The sequence below is a fragment of the Osmerus mordax genome, chromosome 1 (assembly GCF_038355195.1).
Source record: "Osmerus mordax isolate fOsmMor3 chromosome 1, fOsmMor3.pri, whole genome shotgun sequence".
NCBI classification, from domain to species: domain Eukaryota; kingdom Metazoa; phylum Chordata; class Actinopteri; order Osmeriformes; family Osmeridae; genus Osmerus; species Osmerus mordax.
Window position 1 is genome coordinate 16837119 of NC_090050.1, and position 20543 is coordinate 16857661.

Below are 20543 nucleotides of genomic sequence, written 5' to 3' on the forward strand. Positions count from 1 at the left end.
ATGATTGGCAGTGGATGTCTATTATAACACATTGTAGTCTGCACCAATTGTTTTGCAGACTAGCTTTTTACAGACTAACTTTAATTAAATTGTGTATGATCGGTCACCAGTTTCTAATTGTGTGCGGTGTAATTATGACATTTCACAGTTCGTCATTACGTCTTGGGCTTCTGAAATTGACGCCTACGTAATTATTTCCTGAAAAGTGGAGCACAGGGGTAGTTAACAGCCAAATGTATGAGCAAGGTAGACTGTTTCTGTTAAATCAATAAAAGTAATTTAATGAGCATAATAAATAAATATTTTACTGTACAATGAAACATTTGTATCCTTTTTTGTCAACAGAAATGTCACCCATAACCTTTGTCATAGCATTTTGATATTGATCCTGATCTGATTAAGTGTAGTACTGTAAACTACAGAATATTGCACAAACAATGCATTTACCATCCCTCTAACCAAGGACACATTGATCCACTCCATTGTGTTATGTCCCCCAGTCCTGTCATGTGTTCTGTGTGTGTTTGTTTTGGCTCTGTCTTCTGTACAGGTGGCACCAATCACCCTCATTGCCACTCATCACTGACTCCTCCATCCCGGTATCATGTTCAGCTAGTTCCTGTTCCCATCATCCAATCCCGTCATTCCTTCAGCTGTATATCTGTTCCACTGTTAGTTTTGTATGAGGTCTCTGTGTGTTTGGTTGCTCTTTGTGATGGTTTTGTTTTGCGACATTGTGGAAGCCTGAGAAACCTGTTTATTGTGATGGTTTTGTGTTGTACTATTATTGTTTACCATTACCATTGTTAATCTTTTGTTTCTTTTTGTCTTCCCAGGGAAGAGGGGAAGCACCTTGGGAGTGTTAGGCAAGACAACCAGGGCTTACATTATCCATAAGGTAACTTCTTTGTCTAAACACACTAGGTTAGATCTGGGCAGACCACACCCTGGATTTTGGGTAGGGCTTTGCTTTGGTCCCGTCCAGCCCCTTTTCTCACAACTGTTTTGTTTACCGTGGCTAATACATGCCCCTTCTGAAACGGTAACATTGTGTCAGTGCCCTTGCTCGCACCCATGACTCCATACCTCTTTTTCTGACTGCTGAGGGTCCTTGAGCAGCGAGGTGTAATCTCCCCTCCTTAACGGGGGTAGTGCAAACTGATCAACTGGGTCACCACTGAGTTACCAAAGGCATATTCTCACACACATAAATTCAATGTTGAATTCAATGGAACACATTTAGTTAATGAATCATCTTGACATCACTCATTGGTACACTACCACATATGAGGGTACATTTGCATGGGTAAAAAGCCTTGAAGTGCAACATAGAATGAATCAACTGTATATCACTGGCTGAATAGGATCCTCCCTATGCGTTGCGTTGAAACCTAAGCAGAGAGAGAACAAACTCTTCTAACACACGAGCAGAACACACAACACTGGACGGATATTAAAGCATTATGGTTCATTAAACACAGCCAGGGATAGGATATAACAATGAGAATATAATAATCTGTTAATAAAAGTGTTTTTTTTGATGGGCATACGGTATGGAGATGGCAGGTTGACAATATTTTGTGTTTATGGATTGTCTTTTTACCTTAATCTCCCTTTATGGATGAAGAAGCCTCCTGCTGGCTGCGGATATCCGACATTCTTCCATGGACGAGGGACTAGAAAGATACAACGGTCAAAGAGGTTACATTTCACCACTGTTTTGGGTTAAAGCCCAGTTGATTCGTCAGTGATCTTTGACTAATTACACTTTGTGCCAGTAGAGGGCAAACTATGTTCAGAATATCTCCAACTCACCTGTCTCAGGACTCCTGCGCCCCAACAGACCAACAAAGACATCATGCATGTCTCCTACAGAAGACAATTTTATTTAAAAAAAAGGTGGTGTAATAGATTGTTAAATATTTATTTGATTGTTCGGTTCAGGTTGATTCAGATTCGCTTCTTAAAACATTGCCATTTTCTGTGTGCCCAATGTTTTATTAATTAAGGTTAAGCTCATTTTAATGATGAAGACAACATAATTAAAAAAGCATCAGCGGCAGACTAACAGACAGGACTATCTCAACAACAACAAAAATACTCACCTGCATTTCTCCTGCCCATCAGTCCTACAAAGCTGTCATAGTCTATGTCACTGAACCGTTTTAGATTTGTGAGATCCCTGTTGAGGAAGTTTGGCCTGTTCTGCGAGAGCTGGGAAAGAATGAAACAAAACTAAAAATCAAATTGACTCAATACATAGGCTACACCTAAAGGTATTATTTTAAAATACAAAGTGGGCTACATTTTTCTGTGCACCTGCATTAAAATATTTTGACTACCTAACCCATGAACTGAATTTGAGACATGTTCGCCATACCTCCTGACACCAGGACACAGTCGGCCCGGAGGCAAGGAGCATCAGGAATGACGCTAATGCCAGCGCCCAACAATTTCCAAACATTCCTGTTTATTTCACGTGATCTAGCAGCCTACCTTTCTGAAATCGAGAATGTAAATCAATATTGAACGAAATTGTAATTTAGTCTATTACCGGCATCATGCAGTCATCATAGTTGATATTTGGAGTAGCCTAATTGTATTGTCATGATTTTTTATTGGTTAAAAGTTTTCAGTCTGAACCATTAGCACCTGTCCAGCCATAACTGTGAGGCGCATATTAAACATCTTCCATCAAGAGTCGAACACATTATAGGCATATAGATAAATAAGATACATTTATTTTCATATATCGGTTATTTAAATGAAGAAAATTCACATTAATTATGTTAAATTTACCTGTTGTTATTGATTAATATTTCATCGATGAGAAAAGGTCCACTGCGTGACCACTTTGTCCAGTTAGTCTTTATCTAAGAAAAACTGTCTACTGACAACGTCGATCACAAACACTCCTTCAACATACCCCCAATTTTTAAATAGGCTCGTATAATATACACGTGACTCAACCGCTCCAACGCCTGCGCGCATCTTCTCTCCCATCCTCTATCCTCTTATCAAACTGCTTCAAATAATATATCGAATCGTAAATGCAAGTTATGCATACTTTCGCAATTGAGCACTGATAGTGAATTAGATATCAGTTGGAAGCTGATGTGAGTCTCTCATCTTTGTTTAATCATATCGTATGATACGTAGAATAATGTTTCACTTAGGCGATCCCCATCATGATGGTGTGATCACACAAGAGTTGACATATACATTTACATGGATAAAGCGCTGTGTCTTAACAGATGAATACATGAAAGCGTCTTGAAATAGTTCCATTTGGCTGTCTCATTATGTTCAGTCGAAGAATGGCTGCATGCTGTGAAATTGAGAAAACATAAGTATATGAAAAATACCAGTGTATTATTTTATTATCATGAAGACATCAATATCTTACAATATCTTATCTTGCAATCCTCAGATACAAGTGTGAATGGCAAGGTGACCATGACATGAAAAGATGAAAAGCAGTGTGTGTGTGTGTGTGTGTGTGTGTGTGTGTGTGTGTGTGTGTGTGTGTGTGTGTGTGTGTGTGTGTACGTGTGTGTGTGTGTGTACGTGTGTGTGTGTGTGTGTGTGGGTGTGTGTTCAACATGTTTCCTCTTTATGCTGACTTACAGAGGTGTTTTTCTAAGATAATTTGGTAGATAGGACAATGTTCAGTGTATTTATTAGGGCAAAGGCATAAATAAAAACAATTTCATGTAGTTTTCTATACCATGTCTCCCTTTTCCTAGTCGTTTACTGACCATATATCAAAGTTGTCTTTCAAATGTATCTGAGAGGCAAGACAATCGTCTGAGGTTTATTGGACTGTAAGTATTTATGTAACAGTCACTCAGGTCCTAGGCGCAATATAATTAGACACGTTTATTACTTCAGCGGCTGCCTTCGATGGTGCTAAAATGACCTCTACCAGGAATCCTCTCAATACTCTTTGAAGTCTGATAGATATGCAAGATAGGGGACTCATTGTGATTGTTCAAAGCCGAGATGGTACAATGTGTCCCGACACAACAGGAAGAATCTACTGGAAGTGTCCAAACATTTTGTTGGAGATGCACTGTAAGTGATTCACTATTCAAGAACATCAACAGTTTGGCAACTGGTTGAGTTTTTCTCAAAGGGGACAACAGAAGGGATGCTGGTCTATGACACAGATGTGTGTGAGTATGTGTGAGAGACAAACTATAGGGAACAAAGGCAAACAGCAAATATTCCCTTTCTCAGTAAGATATGAGAGATCTTTGAGCAAGTGTAGGCGTTTTTTTCTTGTTTGTCCATGCAGGGGCTTGATCTGACTTCCTGTGGACTGGGCTGCCTCTTTTTCTTGTCAACACCAGGATGTCAGACGTAACTGGGAGCAGAAATACTCCCACACACTCACAGGATTGATGACCAGTCTACTCTCACCGCCTTTCCTCAGCTGACAAGAACTATCCATAATCGCCCTTTTTCTCCCCTAACAAAATTACAACTTAATGTCTTGGAGTATATTAGTTTAAATACATTTACCCATTAGGGCTAAGATAGTAGTTTCCATAGAAGAAGTTTCCATAAATGAACATTACATGTCTATTGTATGCTAGCCTTTCCATTTACTGAATACAAATTATGGATACAAGCACATGCATATAGTATACTCTCACAATGGATTCATTTATGTTAAACAGTGACATACCACAACCATGTTACTAAGATTATGAATAGGTGTTTTTAATAATCAAGGGTCATTTTCTATATAATGTAAGATCTATACAAAAACCACAAACCATGCAGTTATCATTTATTTATGAGATTATTTGTGATGATTATGTTTTAAATGTGTTTTGTGTTTTTCACTTCTCTCCTTCTGTGTGTGTGAGGAAGAACACGTCTAAGTAAATTGGTTTGTGTTAGTGTTATGAATGTGTATGATTGTTTTCTTGTTAGTGTGCATGAGGTTCCTCAGAGATCCTCATCTTAGTTTCCTTTATTAGTTCTCTTTCATGTGGAATAAATCACCAGGACACGACACCTTGAACTACTGGCATCTCTGGCCATGTCACCCTGATGATGAATACTAGGAGACAGAGTTGTGCAGGTGTCTGTGTCTTGTAATTCTATAGATGTATAGAATATTATTACCAATACACTTGGTTGGTTGAAAGAGGTTAATAGAATGCACAAGAATCTGATAATGATTGTAATAATGAGCTGCAATATTGTGACCAGAATGAACATCTTGTCTCAGTCCCCTACTTTGAAAAGCTGGCCATATTCCCGAACCTTGCATCAAACTTTGGCCTCAGGGAGAGACATACTTCACAGGGAAAATCCTTTTATTTTACACTGTCACTCCCTTGTGCATGTGTGTTGTATATGTACGTATTTGTGTGCGCATGTGTGAGTGAGAGAGGGAGTATGAGTGTAAGTATGTGGTAATGTTTGGGAAGAGGTAGGGATTTATTTAGTCACAGATGACAGATGATTCATACTTCTCATTTTGTCACTCTGAATAGTTTTAGTCCTCAGAAAGTAACTAAATAGACGACTGATTTTGTCATCAGTCAAAAGACAACTTTCATGCAAATGTTTGTTCAAGCAATCCATGTGTCAGTATGCTGTGTGGGATAATGAATCAATCACATCATCAACACTTTCAATTGGACCTTGGAGATTGGTCCCACGCTCTCTACTGTAACATATTTACTTGCTCCGCTTTTAATCCAGCCCTACCTACAGTTTTAGCCAGCCCAAATGTCAGGTTCTGTAATGTATTTGAGGTGCTGCTGGTGCACTGTCTTTAAAAAACAAACTGCACCTATTACTACTAACATGTCATAATGTTACACTTGAGATATGATGTTTTTATTGTGCACTGTCATATCATCAGAATAACGTATTACGTAATGCCCAGTTGAGATGATGTCGTTTTTGCACTGTCTTGTAGAAATACAGAGTCACTGAAATACTGTGCCCTTGTGGTCCTTCATCATATGCTGCCCTTACAACATGCACTTTTTGTATACTGCTTTGGATGAAAATGCTGCAGCTCTGCACACCTTCACTCCAGCTACATTGTTATTCAATAACAGGGTAGGCTGCAGCCCATAATGGTCAATGTTAGAAGCTACCTGATAGCGAGGATTGTGGAATATACTTCCAAAAAATCATACTCCTCGAGTTCAGATCAGGCTAGTGATTTCCTCCCAATCACCCCTCTCTAGGTTTCTCCATTATAGCCCATGTGAGTGTTGAAGTCTCCCAGCAGAACAATACATGGATGGAACCCTTCCAGGACGCCACTCAGAGACTCCAAGAAGGGCAAACACTTTTCTGGGCAAGTCCAACTGAGAGGAGCACCCAGGGTTGACCCGGAACTCGCTGGAAGGATTATTGACCTAATCTGGCCTGGAAACAGTTTGGGATTCCCTTAAAAGCGTTGTTTGGGAGAGGGGTGTCTGGGATACCCTGCTTAGCTTGCTGCCAGCCCCAGATATATGCAGATGATGATGGATGGATGGATCAGACTCCTCTTTATGCCCTGGATTGCTTTCAAGGGGCTACAGTGGATTTAGTCTAAAGGTAGCACATTTGCTATGGATTAGTGTTACATACTGTAAGTATGGGAGTTATCTTTAGTGTTGGAAAAACACCCATGACATTAAATGAACACACCAACTGCCAAACCCCGCTCAGGGACCAAAAAAGGATAAATATCTGAGACATTTTTGCACTTCTCCACAGTGGGATTACAAAAGTCATGACATTTTACACTTCACAATGGCATCAGGGGGTCAAACACCAGTGTCAAAGTGACAGATGATACGACATAGAGTTCCTGCTTGGAAGTGTTGATCAGTGTGTCAGGGCCTTTATTGTCTCAGCTGCTGAGTAGGAGTATCTGCCAAACACCCACGTACTCAGAGGTCAAATCTCTGCTGGATATTTGGCTCAACAAACAAAACCGCTCTGTAGTTCACTGTACTCCTTCCAAATCACTCACGGTGAAATAGCGCCTTTTGGTGTTTGAAAATGGTACAGCAATAACATCATATTCATATTTTGTAATAAAATGTAATCCTAAACTTGTGTGTTTGTGCGTGATTGATCTTACTGTACACCAGTTGTCATCATTATGGGAGCAGCGATCGGGGAGAAGCTTTGTTCCAAGTGCAGTCAACTTCAGACGAGAGGACCAGAGTGACCCAAACATGTTGTGTAACTCTTTTTTATTTGTATTTTTTAAGTAAGATTGATAGTGAGAAACCATTACGGTGAGCTATACTGAGTTACATAGTTTTTTGTCAGTCTATATCTTGTATTTATTCCAGCCACAGTTCTTCCCTAATTGCAAAATAGAGTCCAAATAAAATACACATAGACACATGCACACACACACACACACTATGGTAGCCTCCCCAAGGCACAGTTATTCCTCATTTTTGGACTGCTTTGATAGGGTGAATGATTGTGAATTTGACTTCTGGCGAAAAGAGAGGACTTCCATATTCAAATAACATTCAACACAAAGGATTCTTGTTCCTATGAACAGGAATTTTGAGAGGTGACCATACTGAAGGAAGAAAGTCATGGCTGTTTTTGAAAACATGCAGAACTGTCTGGTTTGTCATGTTTTCTTTGTTTAATTTTAATATTCCTATTATGAGCAAGTAAACGGTGAGATTTAAGTATGTTATTACCCCCCAAAACACACACAGACTCTCCACACTTCTCTTACCCTTAATACAAATCAGCTTGGGGCAAGAAGGAAGACTTCTACTAGACCAACTATCTAGGTCAAAAACAAAGACCACCACTACTGCACAAGGGAAGAAAGAGAGAAAGAGAGAGATAGTAGAAGAGAGAGCGAGAGAGAGAGGATGAGAGATTACATGAGAGCAAACAAAAAGGCTTTAGAAAAAACATGGACCTTCCCCATGTGAATCAATATTCCATCCTTGTCCTCCCTGTTGAGCAACGAGGTCAATTTAGAAAAAACAAGGGAAAGAGGAGGAGAGAGAGTGAGAGAGTGAGCGAGAGAAAGAGATAGAGAGAGAGAGAGAGAGAGAGAGAGAGAGAGAGAGAGAGAGAGAGAGAGAGAGAGAGAGAAAGTGAGTGAGAAAGTGAGTGAGTGAGATAGATAGAAGAGTTGTGGAATGTTTTTGGACCTCTGAAGCCCAGGACAGAACATATTTTTCTGTGCATGCGTTAAGACTGTGACACTGTTCTGTCCAACATTTCTTAACTTGAAACACACCAGACAAAAACTTAAGGTATGTATTGATGACCAGCAATTTACGCAACATTTAAAATTGATTATATATAACATTTTTGGATAAGGATGGCATCTTAAAAATGTGTCAATCTGTAAATTAAAAAACTTGAATAACATCCCATTATGAATCAAATGTTGTTTTTGTCTATCTTACTTCTCTTTAGTCGTAATTTGCCATAGTAGTAATAATTGTTACTTGAAACCGGAATCGAGAGAGTAATCTTGCAGGAAAATAGTGCAAAATTACTGAACACTAATAGAAAAATACAATACATTGTCTTAGCATTACTCCTTCCATTAAGATCCTGATTTTGAAATAATATGCTGTTTTTACATATTTAAATATGTAATATTCTTATCTACAATAATAATTTTTTTGTCTTGACTTACCATTACTTTTTTACTGTGGTAATTTCCAGGTTGTTGTTTTATTGTGTCAAATCTCTCTATCGAGCAGTATGTTACACTATAAGATGAAGTGGCTGATTCTGGTGCAGCTCCTACTGGCTCAGCACGCTTTCTGCAGGGCGCCACCTCCCCCAGTGCTAAGTAACAGTCATCTGCCGAGCATCCCTGTCTTGGAGGAGGGGGACACCACTAAACAGAGCCAACGGTCTCTTCTGGACTCCCAAATCCATCCTAATCTCTCAAAAGGGGTGCAGGAAGAAGCAATCCATGCAGAGGATAGGGTGCAGTGGGAGGACAAGGACAAGTCAGCCCAGCGCATACTCGCCACTTTCAGGGCAAAGTTTCAGGGTCGCATCCACATTCAGGGGAACGCCAGCTGTGAAGAACTCCTGTCAGCCTCCAACCCATCCTCTGCCCTGTTTCCCAGGGAGCTGCTTGGCCTCTCACTGGTGCCTGTCCTGGTGGTGGCAGACTGCCCCAGGGAGGCCCACACCCTGGTGCTGCGGCTCTATAAGCTGCTGGGTGTGGAGGACACAGAGCAACTTCTGCTGGAGTTAGAGAGTCTAATGGAAAAGGGAGTTCCCCGCCCCAGAGCCTCTGCCGCTCCTTCCTCACCCGTTGGACAGGTCCAGGCAGAACGCCATCTCCAGGCAGTGATGTTTAATATCCAGCAGCTGGCCAAGGCTGGGAGGCGGCAAGGCAGCTCTTGGTGGGGGAAGAAAGTAAATCAGTGTTATGGCTGGACCAAGGTGAACGGTACTTTGCTGTTAGGGGATAAGGTGGAGGGATCCGTGGGGGGGTTGGAAGAAGCTGTAAGAGCCTGTGAGAGCCTCGGGGCACAGTGTGCTGGTGTGTCCCGTGGTGGGGTCCTTGACTCTGGGCACTACCAGGCTGTGATGAAACCAGGGAGCTGGGTCGTTCCGACTGAGCACCCTGACTCAGAGAGCTGGATCCGACAATGTCGCTCCGAGGAAGGCGAGGCACTATCTGCCTCCTCAGGTCGGCGTGCAAGGCGAAGTTCCCAGAGGGACTGTGTGGACAAACAGGAGCAACGCGTTTACAATGTGGTGGAGTGGATCCCTGCTGTAAGCACCCTTTACAACCTAGGCACAGCTGTCTACTATGCCTCCGTCAACTGTTCCGAGACAGCCAAAGAGAGAGCCATCCTGAGCGCTGTAGACTTGGGCACCGATGCCCTCATGGCGGTGACGGGGGGCACAGCAGGGGTGGCAGGCTATGCCCTGGGAGCGGGAGTAAAGACGGGAGTGAAGGCAGGGATCAAATACCTACTGAGCTCCATGAAGCACGAGGAGGATGACCTAATGGTGAACCAGTACAGCTGGGAGGAGGGAGTAATCACCATGCAATAAATCCAGGACCAGAACATGCAGCTGCAGATCTGATCCTGATGTATCCACCTCTACTATCTGTGTTCTACTAGCCAAAAGTCATATGGGAATTGGCCAAAAAGGCTATGTTTGCATTTAAAAAAATAGCAGAGGTTGGATTAATCAGAAACAAATCTGGCTTTTATCTGATTAAAGGATGGAGAAAATCCCTGAATAACCCCCCTCAAAATCAGACCCTGAACCTTTCCCTCTTTTCTGTTCTGTCTGTCCTCCCCCGAGCCTGATCCCCACCCGCTCACCTCTACTGGTCAGGTCAGACTCCCCCTTATCCACCTCATAATTCAAACAGCAGGGACTATTGTTTCAGTATTACTTCAATGTTGTTTTTTTATTATCAATAAGGAATATTCATAGGATGCTTTTTATCAGTAATACTTTAAATATTTCTGTATTTTTATTATATTCAGCAAGCAATATTCGTAAAGCAATATAAACACTGGGTATTTGCAGGTATCAATTTATTGTCATCCATTTTTGGTTTTTCTTTAGTCTGCATGGAACTGACTATGGCCTGAAAATACCTTTGCATGAAGTCATTATAAATGTAGGTTTATTTGTAGGCTACTTTAGAATGTATTCCTAGACCTATATCTTCCTCTTCAAATCAGTGTTTTTTGGTTATTGTTGGGCATGTGTAAGTGTAACAAAATAGGATTATTTTCCCTTAGTTACTGTGTTGTTTATAGTTTGTTAGTGGGTGGTTACAAAAGAGAAGTAATTGATCAGCAATAATGACGTGTGTTTTGAGTTGTCATGTTATTAATAATACAGTAAATTCCGTTCAAATGTTTTACCTGCGACTATTTAACATTAACTGTATTTGATTATCATGACTCTTGATGTTGAATACAATGTAATGTAAAATACAATTAAAAGAAAAGTATTTTAAAACAATAATTGTTTTAAGAACCAGCGCCACAAGTGGTACTTTTCGTTTTCATACGTCACATCAGTTAAGTTTCACAACATCATTTCTTGGAAAGTTTGTACTTAGAGCCTTAGGTTTCTATTTTGCTGTTCCATCAATGCTCACCCCCTCTGAAAATAGATTGACGCATTCGTTTGACCAATCAGACCTACTAGACAGTGCGAGTATTCACCAATCCGTTTGCTGTAATGAGTTGAACGGGAAACCTGGGTCCGGACTCAAACTGACAGACCGAAGTGGCGTATAAAATGTTCAATGTCAGAGAGGAGGGAATACTGTATTAGCCAATGGAACGTAGATAGAGCGCTGTTACATTCGGAGGGTGAACACAACATTCGCGTGAAACGGACTTTCTTCGGAAGTCGGCCTCAAATTTGTTTTGTCGACAGCTGCATTATAAAATATTATTGAACGTCCCGTATATTGTCGGGAATTAACATTAAAACTGTTGACGAGCAAGATACTATAAAAACATTAAAATAACAACAGCTGGTGAGTGGACGTTTGAGATAATTTTGGCTATAGCCTACATTGAACGCTAAATTGAATGCAAGAAGTGTTACCTAACGTAGACCTGGCTGGGAAATGACAGTATCTCAATTGTCTCTCGGTTGATTTTATGAGCCTCCCTTGCTATTGGCGACATTGGATGAATACTCTTATTTGTAAAGCGAGATCTCTCCGTTTCTCTCTCTCGTCGGACCAGAATGGCACTGTGGGCGAGGCTCAATAAGCTGGACTCTGTCTACCGTAAGCAAGTAGATGACCTGTATGATGGAGACAACCTTCCCATGGACCTACGACATTACCTGGCTTCCTGGATAGAGACGCAAGATTGGTGAGGCAGCATTTTATGCCTTCAGACTCGCATGCACATTTTCTTTTCTGCACACAACTGCTGTAATGGCTAATCATGCTAAAGACGCTAATGGCTATTGAAGTTCATTATTTTACAGAATGTTAACTTTGTATTTCTTTCTCATAGGGAGACTGCGTCACAAGATTATGACAGAGCCATGGTGTTGTTCCAGGTACTGATGGAAGAACTGGATATTCAGCACAGTCGCTTTGTCCAGGAAGACGACTTCCTACAGCAGCATAACATCAGACGCCATAAACACCACTTCCAGGTCTGTCTGCCAGCTCCACCCCAAGCCCAGGTGCACCTGGGAAGTCTTGAAGAGCAGTAGGCGTGGCAGAACTGCTCTCAGCTCATAAAAGTATTGCTAATTCCCTTTTAAGAACCAATGTCTGTAGAGAATGATGAGAGTTGTATAATCGTGTTATTCAGAGCAGCTGGAGAAGCAGTTGTCATTGGTTTAGATGGAACAAAACTAAAACAGAAAAAATATAAAATATACATTATTGCTTATGTCACCTGGTCCACTTCTCGTCCACAGCGATATCAGGAACAGCCATGCAATCTGGCCAATGTCATCCTCTGGTTCCTGGCCAAGGAGAAAGAGATTCTGGATAATGCTGAGCTGGCAGAGCAGGTTAGATACATACTCGCCTGCCATGAATCAACAGGTTGTTCATAGCATTAAAACATGACTACCTTCCCCTTCTTCCCCGGTATGTTTTGTTAAGCCTTCTTGGAAATGGCAACATTCTAACAACAGAAAAATAGTTATTATAAATGTCAACATCACATCTATGTTCTCTCCTCACCACCTTCCTCTTCATCATCATCCTCTTCTTCACAGGTCAGCCTGATCCAGGTCCACCAGAACCCTATGGAGATTGACAGCCAAAGGAACATGCAGCGGAAGGTGGACATACTCAGAAATAAAGTAGAGGTGAGTTGCCTTCACAGTAAAACCAGTGTTTATCTTGATACTTTTGAATACAACAATAAAACATATAAGCTGTTACTTTAGAATTCCATTTCCTGTAGTGGTGTTTATCCAAACATTTACAATCCTTTATAAGCGATTTAATTATATTTATTTTTCAATTTCTTAAAATACAGTGCATGGACCACACAGTGAAATGTCTGGAAGAGCAGCAAGATGAATTTGATTTCAAATTCAAGACTCACGCAATGGAAGGTGAGCTCCCACACACATCGATGGTGAAAAATACGTGGACACCTGACACCTACGTATATGAGCTTGTTGGACATCCCATTCCAAAACCATGGGTTTTAATATTGAGTTGGCCCCTTTGCAGCTATAACAGCTGTCACTCTTCTGGGAGCGCTGTCAGCTGGATTCTGGAGGGTGTCTGGGGGGATTTGTGCCCATTCAGCCACAAGAGCATTATGGATGTTGGGCACTGATGTTGGGTGTTGTAGACCTGGCAGCAGATGGCTCTAGAATTCATCCCAAATGTGTTTGACCCTCAAAGTGGCCTGGTGTTTTGGGCTCCAGTTGTAGGTGTGTCAGTCTCAGGATGGGTAATAAAGACCGAATGTGTGTTTGCATGCAGTTAGCACAGCTGAGGCGGATAAGAAGATGCTGCAGAATCTTCTTAACAGGCTGGATTTCTCAAGAAAGGTAGAAGAGGACTCATATTCCATCTATATGTTTCCGTCCCATGCTACGTCATTGAAATTCTATTGAGATACATGTATAATGTCAACCTGACCCTCTTCTCTCTGTCCTGTATCCTATTGTCCCTCCTCCTACATGTCTGCCTTCTTTCTTCCCTCCCTCAGAGCATGTTGGCAGGCCTGGGGGAGCTGTTGGACGTTGCTAAGGATCTTCTGGATGTCCTGGTGAATGATGAGCTGCAGGGGTGGCAGTTAAGGCAGCAGAGGGCCTGCATAGGAGCCCCAGACGACACCAGCCTAGAGCAGCTGGAAAAATGGTACACACATCCCAGACAGACGGCCTACACACACACAAACACACATCTAGTGTTGTAATAGGGACTGAGGAAGTGGGTATGCTATTAGTAGAACACCATGTTCTGGAATTGTAAATTTTCAACATCCATGGAAACTCCTCACCTACTGACAGCTGTGTTCTGTGACCTCACTGTGACTTACTGTATTCGACCTCTAACCTGTGTAGGTTCACGGCAGAGACGACCTGTCTATTCCAAGTGCGAAAGTTCCTCAAGAAGCTGGATGAGTTGATGGGGAAGATGACTTACCAGAACGACCCTTTGATTGCTCAGAAACCTTTGTTGCAGACTAGGGTGGATGACCTGCTCACATCTCTCATCAAAAGGTATTAACTTCACACATAGACATGCTCACACATACATACATACTAAACACGCACTACCACTACATACTGTACATACAAACCTTAAAGTGTGGTGTGTATGTAGTATATTGTATAGATGGATTGCACTGTGTATTTTTTTTAAGTTCCTTTGTGGTGGAGACTCAGCCGTCAATGCCGCAGGGTAAAGGCCCCTTGGTTCTGCGCACTAATGTCCAGTTCTCTGTCAAGACCAGGTCAGTACCTCAGTTTAAGTTGCTTTACAGCTATGGACCCTACCTTAGGTGCACTATATGTATCTTATGAGTTAATACCTGGTGTACTTTATAATAAACTATATTTTGCAGAATTCTAGTCAAGTTTCCTGAGATGAACCATGCCATGAAGGTGACAGTGTCCATGGACAAGTATGTTTGAATCTTTACTGTTGAATTGATTATGTTTCCCTCTAGTGGTCATCATACTGAACTGTGTATATCCCCTTTTCTCCGATTAGGGAGGCCCCTCAGGTTAAAGGGTAAGTAGTTGTTTACACAATCATAAGAATGGTGTGAGAGGCTAATGTGTGTTGTCACAGAGCAAACTGTGAATGTCATAATAAGGAAGTGCCTGTACAAAAAGCCTTTTTTTTGTAGTAAATGCAAAAATGGTCACATTCTGCTTCTATGTGTTGTGCCTGCAGCTACAGACGATTTAATGTTCTGGGGACCTGCAGTAAAGCCTTGAACATGGCTGAAAGCATGAATGGGGGCATGGTGGCAGACTTCAGACATCTGGTATGTGACATACAAACAGGCAAACTAAACGGTGACCAGAGAAGTTTGCAGTTAGTTATGCTTGCCCAGAAGTTGTTTGATCCATTGTTTGAACTGAGTTTGTGTGTATGCAGACTCTTAAGGAGCAGAAGTCAGTAGGAGGAGGCAAGGGTATTACTGATGTGAGTTTCAATTACTTAATCTTAGTTGTCAAAACTCAGAAACCAAAAACACATAGTTTTAGTTTTCATATTATTTGCCATGTATAGAGATGTGTGTGTATGTCTTTATAGTCTCTTTTCCTCTTATTTCCCAGTTGTCTCTCAGTGTTACAGAGGAGATGCATATGATCTACTTTGACACTGTGTTTGACCTGGCCGACTTCTCAGTGTCTCTGGAGGTGGGTCATATTCTCATTACCTGCTCTGTCATTGGCTGGTAGTGCATCTGGCCTACAGTTGTGTTAGAGAAATTACATTACAAGTAAATGTTTTTAATAGTGCTGTCAGTTGAACGCGTTATTAACGGCGTTAACGCAAGATTAACGTTCTTTTTGGCTTAGCAAACTTTGTATTTTTTTCACATGCTTTTGCAACCACTACTGACGTTAGAAAAACTACAACACCACACCGGATCTAGCTAGACCGGAAACAAAACAACAGGCACGCCGCACACACTTGTTTGGGCTTGCGAGCCGGCTAAAGAGTAGTAGCTGAGCCTGTTTAAGGACATTCTCTGGTAGTAGGCTAATGTTACATTTTGAGTGGATGGCGAGCGCAAGACACCGAAATGGATGCCAATAAGATTCTGAATGGAAAGTTTACTTTTAAAAAGTTGCCAAATGGTTCCATTGAAAAGACCAAAGTGATCGGTGTGTTTTGTCGTTGTGAACTGAGCTATCATCGCAGCACGTCCAGTCTGAAATACCACTTGATGGCCAAGCACACAGCTGATGCGAATTCTCCGCCCCCTCGTCAAAGCCAGGCGATTACAATGTTGTTTTCAATTAAAAAAAAAACCATTTGCACTAAGCAATCCGATCCACTTTTCCATGTTGATAAGAGCTTTGAAATTAGAAAAAAGAATGGGACACAAAGAAATCAAGGGACATTTAGAATAGATAAAAATGTGAGATTAATCGTGAGTTAACTATGACATTAATGCGATTAAATGTTTTTATTGTTTGACAGCACTAGTTTTAAAATAATCATCCATTTGAGCAAGGGTTTACATTACACCATATATTTTAAACACAAGCTGAATTGGGCTTAAACCAGTGTCTGTTGTCTTGTTGCCTCCCATAGACCTGGTCTCTCCCTGTGGTCATCATCTCCAACTCCAGCCAGCAGCAGAGCGCCTGGGCCTCTGTCCTCTGGTTCAATATGTTGAGTGAAAGCTTAAAGGTGAGACATCATCTGTAGGTCAGAATGAGATGTCCTCAAACCCTGTCTGAAACCAAGATGGTAATTGTATTATGTCTTCTTGATTTTAGAACGTCCTGTTTTTTGCAAGTTGTCCTGTTGCCCCTTGGTCTAAGTTTGGCGAAATGTTGAGCTGGCAGTTCCTATCTGCTACCAAGCGAGGCCTAAACTCTTCTCAGCTGGACATGCTTGCACAAAAACTTTTTGGTACATACACCGCCCTCAACAATATTACCTAGCACAATAATGCTGTCATCACTATGTGGAAGTGTTTTTACAGTATATTTACAGAGTACAGTTGTTGAATTATTGTTGTTTAATATTTTTTGTTACATTAGGAAAACAGGAAAGTTATGAAGCATGCAAAATCTCGTGGGCCAAGTTTAGCAAGGTGAGAATTTAGCTTCTGTACAATACATGTACAAACTCTTACACTCTCACGTACAAACTTTAATGCCTTATGAACAATCCAGTCAGTTTTTAATGCTAACTTCCTTTGTTGCAGGAGAATGTTCCTGACACAAGCTTCACATTCTGGGTGTGGTTTGATGGGATCCTGGGAATGGTGAAGAACCACCTGGAGAACATTTGGAAAGACGGGTACATTTGTTAACTTTCTACTTTTTACTGTCTGCAATCCTTAGGAAGAGTACAGTGGGCTAATATTTAGACTCACCAATACACACGCATAGAAGTATACATTTGACCGTTTTTACTTGAGCCTGAGACCAATATTTAATGTCACAGTTAAGAAAATGATGTATTGATTGAATAGATACTTTTATCCAAAAGACTTACAAGAAAAATACATCTTTGTTGATGTGTCCTGTGCAGCTCCATTATGGGTTTTGTGAGTAAAGGCAAAGAGAAGTCCCTGCTGAAGAAAAAACAGAGAGGCACATTCCTCCTGCGCTTCAGTGAGAGCATCAAAGATGGAGGCATCACATTCTCCTGGGTGGACTACTCCCCTACTGGTGAGCATGTACAATATTATATATCAATGGTCAGTAAATATATATTGTATTGTATTCTTGTATAGTTGTAATAAAACATTGTATGTTTAACTAAAAAGGTGGTCCTTATCCACTGGTGAAAGTAAGCCTGTACAGATATTTTTGTATTCATCTTTTTTATGCAAAGGATCATCTTGTTAAGAGCACAATGTTACATTTACAATTACACTTTGTTATTAGCTAAATATATGGTATCCGTCCTGTAAGCATTTAGAAAAGATGAATTAGTCTGCAATCTAGTCAGCTGTCACAATGACAGCGCAGCAGCAAATCAAGCCCAAAAGGTCAGCAAATGTGCTAATATCGGATAGATCTACAAGTCCTTTTGCTCAGCATGTCAGCTCTAGCCAAAGGAATAAACATAATAAAAACATGAAAGCTATAGCCTACATACTCATGATGCTGATAACAGAATTGAAATCTGTTGAATGATCCAAATAATCCACTCAGCTTTGCTCCAAATTACAAATCTTTTGACAGTGTACAACTTTATTTCTGTAAATACATGATGCACAAGTGCAGGTTAAATGTCCCTGCTTTTCATGTTTTCACAATTTATCCCACTAGCCTATATTGGTCAAGAATAAATGTTCAATTCAGGTGTCTTTGGTTGAAACGTTATTTACCTGTTAGTGATGACAGAAAAATACCAAAGGTTAATACCACCGTAGAAACTTGAGGTGTCAAATCCCGTTCACCTTGTTGACCTTGATCCATGTTCAGTTATGTCCTTGAACCTAAAGCTCAAAATAAAATGTGTGTTCTACTACAATAATTTTTATAAAATTTTCAATACTTATATTACTTTTGAAGTTGATCCTGAATGGGTATGCCTACATGAGGTGATTGTCGATAATTAAACAAATGCTGATCAGTTTTTATCTCAAAGTGCACCAGATGTATGCATTTTTTCCAGAAACTAACCACTTTTACCACTGTCCTTATCACAATTTCCACTATATTGACTTATTTTGTTTTGTCACTTCCTCCTCATATTCTCTTGGGATCCTTCTTTCTTATCAGGGGAGCCAACTGTCCACTCAGTGCAGCCCTTCACCAAGGTTGACCTCAACCAGATTCCCTTCCATGAGATCATCAGGAACTTCCAGCTCCAGATACCTGAGAATGTTCCAGAAAGTCCTTTACTCTACCTCTACCCAAACACCCCCAAAGACAAGGCATTTGAGAAATATTACACAGTGAAGAGTGGAGGTGAGGATTTTGGGATAAATGGTGGTACTGCAAGGGTTAGATATTGAGGTTGTTTTGTAATAAAACTGATAAACAAAGATAAGTGATGAATATAACCCAAATTAATCTTAAAACTATTCATCTTTCAGCTGACAGTCCATATTTAGCTTACATCAAAACCAGACTGGTTTTCGTCTCAAGGGAGTGAGTATAGTTTTTTTCTGTTTATTTGTTCAACTTCAGCATTAGAGTCACTGAAAGATCTATGGAATTTCAACTGTAATAATTCTTACACCCCCAGTCTTACTTTTGACATTGCCATAACAGGTTCTAATAGTTTGCTTCAAATCGGAATACATTGTCTCCAAGGAAATAGATGTGTTCTACTCGTTTTGCTCTGTCATCAGTCAGTTTGTAATGGCTGTTCATCATTGGTCATTGTAGGAATACACTGGGCCCTATGTCGCCGGCCAGTTCAGACATGGCAAATGGTGAAGGCTTTGAACCAGTGTCCGGTGAGTCATGGCTCGCCTCGCCGTGCTGGACCTCACAATCTGAAACCCAATCAAACCAGTGCTTGCCAATTTAATCTGTTTGGGCTTTCTGGTTTATCTCTTTTTTACATTGTGTAGTTAGTGGTCTGGATCTTCATGCCAGTCATATCTACTGTATTGTCAAGTCTGTCAGAGTTGTATTTTTTACATGAAACTTGGTGATTATTACTAACCAAAGCACTGCTTTATGATGACAACCCTATTTGTGGCCAAAACACTGTCACTAAGGATACTGAGTGCAACTAACTTAGTAAATAGCCAAAATAAGTAATCAACTGATCAGTTTTGTTATCATTAAGGTTAGGGTTAGCCCTAACCCTAACTTACTCTTTTCTTTTGTGCCTCATGCATGACTGTGAGATGTCTTGCTATGTGTTGTAGCAGACTTGGCTTTGGTTAATCACAGCTGTTCATTTTCACCATCTATGTAGATTCAACTCAATTGTTCGCATGCTGGTAACATGCATCTTTAAGTTTTTTCTTACATGAGAAAAAATTATAAATCTATTAGAAAACATAGATAATAAAGATTTCTAATCTTCTTTTGTTCCTCAGTCCCCGCTTTGGACCCCCTCTTATGCTCCTGGATTGAATGTAATTCCACACTGATGGAGGAAAATGTGGATTTGGAATTCAACGAGATCTTCGTTGACCCAACTTTGTTTCTTACTACCTGACCAATTTGCAGATGTTTCTGGATTTAGCACTGCCTGGTTTCACTTTGTACCCAAACCCTATAGACCACAGCCCTGACAACTGACCATGTTTAACCCAACTACTTAACGTTATTTATACTTATTCATAATTTGTTGTCCCCAGAAAACAAATTATATCTGAGCATACGTTCTGAGCATACGTTCAACTGTACATTTGATCTAGAGAACACACTGTATGCTACTCCTCTTCAGCCTGGTAGTTAGACTATAAACTATAAACAAGACAATACCATAGTCTTAATGAGAATATTTGATTCTTCGAGGCATCTGAAATGGAACACATGGTGGTCCAGTGACACACAGGAACATGGCTCCTCTCATCAGAACCACCCAAGATTGCAGATAAAAGTCAATGTGGCACTTCTTTGTTTCTTTGCACTAGTGGCTGATGAAAGCCTTAGGGACACTTTTTTTCCCAAGTACCGTCTTTTATGTTGTTTGCTACTGCTATCTTATTCATTCAAAGCATGTCTAAACTTGCGCATTGTAACCGTAACAGATTCAAAAGTTCCTCTGTGAGGAAATTATACCATTATTGTGTAAAACATATTATCCCATGTGCAGGAACTATGGTAATAATACTCTCTGTTGAGTCATCAATGTGGACTTCACACATTAGCTGATTTGGAGCCTTGATATTGAAGATTATGAGATTTGATGTATTAAAAATAAAATGTTTAATATTATTCTTAGATAGTACAAGTCA

The 20543-nt window shown here is 40.6% G+C and overlaps 3 protein-coding genes across 5 annotated transcripts; 2 read left to right on the forward strand and 1 right to left on the reverse strand.

Moving 5' to 3' along the window:
- Positions 1–108: 108 nt before the first annotated feature.
- Positions 109–2892, reverse strand: tac3b (tachykinin precursor 3b). Its single transcript, XM_067237421.1, has 6 exons — positions 2800–2892; positions 2381–2500; positions 2106–2214; positions 1816–1869; positions 1604–1676; positions 109–1391 (listed from the first exon to the last, which is right to left on the reverse strand). The coding sequence occupies exons 2-6, from the start codon at positions 2462–2464 to the stop codon at positions 1373–1375; spliced, it is 339 nt and encodes a 112-aa protein (XP_067093522.1). The 5' UTR covers positions 2465–2500; positions 2800–2892; the 3' UTR covers positions 109–1372.
- A 5341-nt stretch (positions 2893–8233) lies between these two features.
- Positions 8234–11010, forward strand: apof (apolipoprotein F). The gene is made up of 2 exons (XM_067237398.1): positions 8234–8267; positions 8689–11010. The coding sequence occupies exon 2, from the start codon at positions 8728–8730 to the stop codon at positions 10045–10047; it is 1320 nt and encodes a 439-aa protein (XP_067093499.1). The 5' UTR covers positions 8234–8267; positions 8689–8727; the 3' UTR covers positions 10048–11010.
- A 326-nt stretch (positions 11011–11336) lies between these two features.
- stat2 (signal transducer and activator of transcription 2) lies at positions 11337–20521 on the forward strand. Of its 3 annotated transcripts, XM_067245359.1 has the most exons (24): positions 11337–11506; positions 11721–11852; positions 12000–12144; positions 12415–12510; positions 12721–12813; positions 12987–13065; positions 13445–13512; positions 13674–13825; positions 14032–14190; positions 14334–14423; positions 14535–14594; positions 14684–14704; positions 14870–14963; positions 15077–15124; positions 15259–15342; positions 16247–16345; positions 16435–16570; positions 16702–16754; positions 16869–16963; positions 17198–17337; positions 18400–18588; positions 18717–18771; positions 19012–19082; positions 19677–20521. In XM_067245359.1, the coding sequence occupies exons 2-24, from the start codon at positions 11722–11724 to the stop codon at positions 19796–19798; spliced, it is 2280 nt and encodes a 759-aa protein (XP_067101460.1). In that variant the 5' UTR covers positions 11337–11506; position 11721; the 3' UTR covers positions 19799–20521. The 3 variants fall into 3 exon arrangements, with proteins under 3 accessions (XP_067101460.1, XP_067101468.1, XP_067101476.1); XM_067245367.1 differs by having other exon boundaries at positions 11337–11852; XM_067245375.1 differs by lacking the exon at positions 19012–19082 and having other exon boundaries at positions 19677–19798.
- The last annotated feature ends 22 nt before the right edge of the window (positions 20522–20543 follow it).

What these genes read in the sequence shown, in the direction of transcription:
- apof (XM_067237398.1), top strand. Translation starts at nt 8,728, where the DNA reads ATGTTACACTATAAGATGAAGTGGCTGATTCTGGTGCAGCTCCTACTG.
- tac3b (XM_067237421.1), bottom strand. Translation starts at nt 2,464, where the DNA reads ATGTTTGGAAATTGTTGGGCGCTGGCATTAGCGTCATTCCTGATGCTC. An exon ending in CTGTGTCCTGGTGTCAGGAG is followed by an intron (nt 2,215 to 2,380) that starts GTATGGCGAACA and finishes ATTCTTTCCCAG; the next exon opens with CTCTCGCAGAACAGGCCAAA. An exon ending in GCGCAGGAGTCCTGAGACAG is followed by an intron (nt 1,677 to 1,815) that starts GTGAGTTGGAGA and finishes GTATCTTTCTAG; the next exon opens with TCCCTCGTCCATGGAAGAAT.
- stat2 (XM_067245367.1), top strand. Translation starts at nt 11,722, where the DNA reads ATGGCACTGTGGGCGAGGCTCAATAAGCTGGACTCTGTCTACCGTAAG. An exon ending in GAGGCAAGGGTATTACTGAT is followed by an intron (nt 15,125 to 15,258) that starts GTGAGTTTCAAT and finishes CTTATTTCCCAG; the next exon opens with TTGTCTCTCAGTGTTACAGA. An exon ending in GCTTGCACAAAAACTTTTTG is followed by an intron (nt 16,571 to 16,701) that starts GTACATACACCG and finishes TTGTTACATTAG; the next exon opens with GAAAACAGGAAAGTTATGAA.